Source organism: Pinus tabuliformis, chromosome X, assembly GCF_031772625.1.
Source record: "Pinus tabuliformis cultivar Carrire ecotype Pingquan chromosome X, CPIR1, whole genome shotgun sequence".
NCBI lineage: Eukaryota > Viridiplantae > Streptophyta > Pinopsida > Pinales > Pinaceae > Pinus > Pinus tabuliformis.
Window position 1 is genome coordinate 1,068,208,700 of NC_142308.1, and position 4,267 is coordinate 1,068,212,966.

At 33.7% G+C, this 4,267-nt stretch overlaps 1 protein-coding gene across 1 annotated transcript; it reads right to left on the minus strand.

Moving 5' to 3' along the window:
* Positions 1 to 291: 291 nt before the first annotated feature.
* Positions 292 to 2,028, minus strand: LOC149143511 (ribonuclease 1-like). Its single transcript, XM_089449266.1, has 4 exons — positions 1,771 to 2,028; positions 1,492 to 1,647; positions 1,197 to 1,392; positions 292 to 1,104 (listed from the first exon to the last, which is right to left on the minus strand). Exons 1-4 carry the CDS (start codon positions 1,876 to 1,878, stop codon positions 809 to 811), a joined length of 756 nt encoding a protein of 251 aa, XP_089305392.1. The 5' UTR covers positions 1,879 to 2,028; the 3' UTR covers positions 292 to 808.
* Between the last annotated feature and the right edge of the window lie 2,239 nt (positions 2,029 to 4,267).

The following is a 4,267-nucleotide window of genomic DNA, read 5'->3' on the forward strand; positions in this document are numbered from 1 at the left end:
CAGACCAGGAATCGAAACCGGGGAGCAGAATTTTACTGAAACCACTCGAAACCTACCCAATTCTCCAATCTCTACCGTGAGCTGTTCGTGGACAAATCTTTAGTTATTGAACACTAAACAATTACGTTTAAACCTACAATTTTTTAAACATAATCCCTGCATATTGAATTTATATTTTTCTTAAATGCTCAAGACAAGAAAGGTCTGAGCAGAAGGTTGGAAAAAATTAAAAAAAAAAAATCAAAAACCACTTTAGCCTTGAGTGATTTAAAAAGTATTGAAAGGAAAAAATTGAAAAAATAAAAAACCTCTTTAAACAAGATCAAAATAATCTGGTTTCTCTGCGAAATCATTCAGAATTCGAGTCTGGAATTTAACTATACATAAACTATGTCCAGTACAGAAAACTATGACCAATACAAACACGATTTTCTGCAATTCCTTGAAGAAAGCACTGAAGCAGTGCATTATCGTCTAAATGTATAAACTATTGACCTGTTTTGTAAATTTTCGAGCAGCGAGAAACACACAGAATAAAACCCTAACCTTACTCGGCCTTTCTCCGATCACTTCAGAAAATAGCTCAAATTGGAAGGCTGAAACAACAAACAGGCTGTCAAAACAACCATGTCATACCCTGCCATGGCCTAGACACCTCCTGGACTCTGTTTCCATAATCAGTGCGACGGACCGCTTCTTTGTTCAATTCTTCTCAATGACAGCTTTGAGGAATCAAGGGGCCGACCTGACTGAACAAACCCTTGGCCCTAAAAATTTGACAGATGAAAGAAATGCTCACTGTGGAGAGCTAATGATCCTCTGTTCCATTAGTATTGTTTTTGCTTGTGAAAGCTTCTTGGATCTTGTGATCGTTGTCCCAGAAAGGAGGAAATACAAGCATGGAAGGGCAATTGCTGTGCGGGTAAAAGGGGCATTCGATAACAGTGAAAGCGTCCCATTTATCAACACATACGTACACCTGATATAATTGATGCTCTCCCTCCTCACTTCTGTTGCATTCGATTCTTGGCAGTTGTCCAGTGCTTTCTCTAATGGCTTCTTTGATATTCCTCAAACTGTATTCTCTTCCGTCAGGTTTAATACCTGCAAACAAACTACCAATTATTATTACAAATCTAAATACTGATTTTGTATGAAAGGATTAATTTGGCAGCGGCATCCTGGTATCTGATCACCTGCTTGTTTAAGCGCCCCAAGAATATCCATATTTTCTCTCAAGGAAAGAGCCGTCTCAAAGTATGAATGCTCATCAAGATTGAGAGAGCAAGTGCCATGCTTCTCCCATTCGTGCCCCCAGAATTCGTGTCCATCGCTGCTAGGACAGCTTAAAGAATCCCAATATTTGTTCAGCTCTTCCTTCAGATCTGAAATCTGCAAATTCTCTCACAGTACATAAAATCCGGCCATGATCATATAAGGCAAACATTATAATTTATTACCACGCATGGAAAAGTATAGAGTGAGTAGCACCTTTGAGTAATCGAATTCTCTGGAAGAATCACAGAACTGTGGCCATTTCCCGTTGCTGTAGTTGGGCCAGAGACCATGAATGGAAAAGTCGGAAGCAGGCTTTCCTGTGCGAGGGTAACAGCATCCTCTACGCGTATCACAGTATGAACCAGGCCACTGCATTTACAAGCAATTGATTTCCATTAACATACACTACGAGAAAGAATACTGAAGCGGAAAAGGAATTTGATGTTCAGAATCACTTCTTGAAAATGATTAGCAGGTATAATGAATATATACCTGTTGCACGAAATAATAGAAATCCAAGGATCTCGCAATAACACCAGTGAAATAGCACTCAAATATGATGAGCACCAAAATTATGGAGCTTCCATTGGCACTTGTCATGATCGGATTTTCTCCAGTAAACTCTGCTGGCTGTTCCAATGGCAGCTACATCCTTCCCAATTTTTATAAAAGATTTGATCAGGGTTAAGGCGATAGCGGAAACTATGGCGTTTGGTAGTTGAAATATTATACGATTCACGAGGTCTCAAATAATTTAGAATGGCCGGTAGGCTTGGTTGCAGTGGTCCCCCACACAGCTCTGTTGGCATATTCACAGCTCTATTGGCATATGCCTACCTGGTTTGGATAGCTATGGAATTCTTAACAGTAAGTATGACTACGACATGAGTGGCGTGGATGCCGTTTTTAAAGGAATAAATATATGGTTTTGTTAATGGGTATTAAATCAGTACAGTTGTATATGTGGGGAATAAATATATGGTTTTGTTAATGGGTATTAAATCAGTACAGTTGTATATGTGGTTTTGTTAAGGCAAGAGCTAATGAGCATAGCCACGTAACACACGTTATTATTTTTTTTATTTATCTAGTCACTGTGAGTAAGTGTGTTATTGGGCTATCAAAAGCGCATATAGTTAGGTATTTAATGCCTTATGATATATTCATTAGCTCTTTTCTTTTTGCTAATAGATATTATAATAGATATTAAATGAATAAGATTGTATATATTTATTGTTAAATAATTAATTTTCTAAAATCTAAAATTTAAAAAGATTAAATAATTGACTCATCAATATCCAAAAATAAGTTATTACAACTCTGTTCATTTAATACTTATTAGTAAATTACTTATTTTCAACCATCCTCCTTTTCAAATAAGGGTGATGCAGTACTCAAAGTGGGTAGTGTCTTTTTAAATAAAATTTTCAGTAGTGTCCATGGAATCTTATAGAATAAGGTTGCTTACCTTTTGCCCAATTACCCCACTCAAGTGTTTAAGATAGCTCAATTCATTTTGATTATACTGCTTAATTGAGGCACAAAATAAAGGCAACTAACCTAAGGGATTAATTTTAAAGTCCCGAGTACGAAATTCCAACCATTAAACCAAAGCTAATCCAGCATGCTTTCTGATATTCAATTGTTTACGGTAGATATTCTTAACTCTATAAAGAAAATCCCTTGTGCATAATGTATATAAATATGCATGCCAATGTCACATGTACCCTAGAGATGTTAACCACATTGTAATGATCTTTACTCTTTAAAAGTGCATCACAAACAATGAAGATAGTAGGGCACAATGAGATTACTTTAATCTTTAAAAGTGCATCACAAACAATGACAGTGGGAAATCTTATATATGAGACAATAATAATATTACTTGGATTTTGAAAACAAAGAAAATACTTCACACAACGTTATAAAGTTTTTTAACTTTATAAATAAAAATCTCGAATTATTTAATAAATTTTGTTTTATAAAAAAAAATTACTTAATAAATTTTATTAGTACTTACTATTTTAGCAATAAATTTGTGTGTTAATCATTATAAATTTAGTATGGTCGAATATAATGTTTAATTTTGTAAAACAAATTTTTATTTTTAATATTATTACAAAAAATATTTTTCAAACATTTTATTGGATCATAAACTTGCAAGCCTTATTATTTTTCAAACATTTTATTGCATGATAAACTTGAAGGTCTTATTTTTTTCAAGCATTTTATTGGATCATAAACTTGAAGGCCTTATTGCAGCCTTTGCGTCGTGTTGATAACTACTTCAGATTTTTCTATCATAAATTTTGGGCAGTTGCCATATTTATGACATGAGCATTATATATTTGTGGAGTGTTTTTTAATTGTTAAGTTTGGTAGGAAAACCAACCAAAATTGAAATCTTTGAAAATTTAAGCAAGTATTTGCATAAAAAATGGATACTAACGAGATGTAAATAAATATACTTACCAGGAGTTACTGCACACTATTATTTATGTGTTTTTTAGCACTTTAATAAGTAGGAGTAAAAATGTAAATGTGCAAACTTACTAGTGGTTACTATCCACCAAAAATTATGCAACTCCTTGCCCCTTGGTTGGCAATTAATTTTTCAAATTCATATATAAATTAGCAACTTTTATGCAAACTTAATTTCCATTTAAGTAACAAGGACTAAGTTCCCCTGGTGATATAATGCATTTCTCTCCGTGAAAAGAGGAATTGGGTTTTTCTTACACACGTTCTATTGTTGAGCATTGCTTTTAGGCCCTATGCTTGTTGAATAGGCTTTCTCATTGCAGAAGTTGTTGTGATATGAGATATTGCTTAAGGGTAGAGCATAATATTTGATTTTATTTTTGCAAAGATTATATGAATAATTACAAATATATACTTTATATTCACAGTCTTGATATAAAGAGTGGAACATTATATATTTTTTGCAATATTATATGAATAATTACAAATATATAGTTTACATTCACAA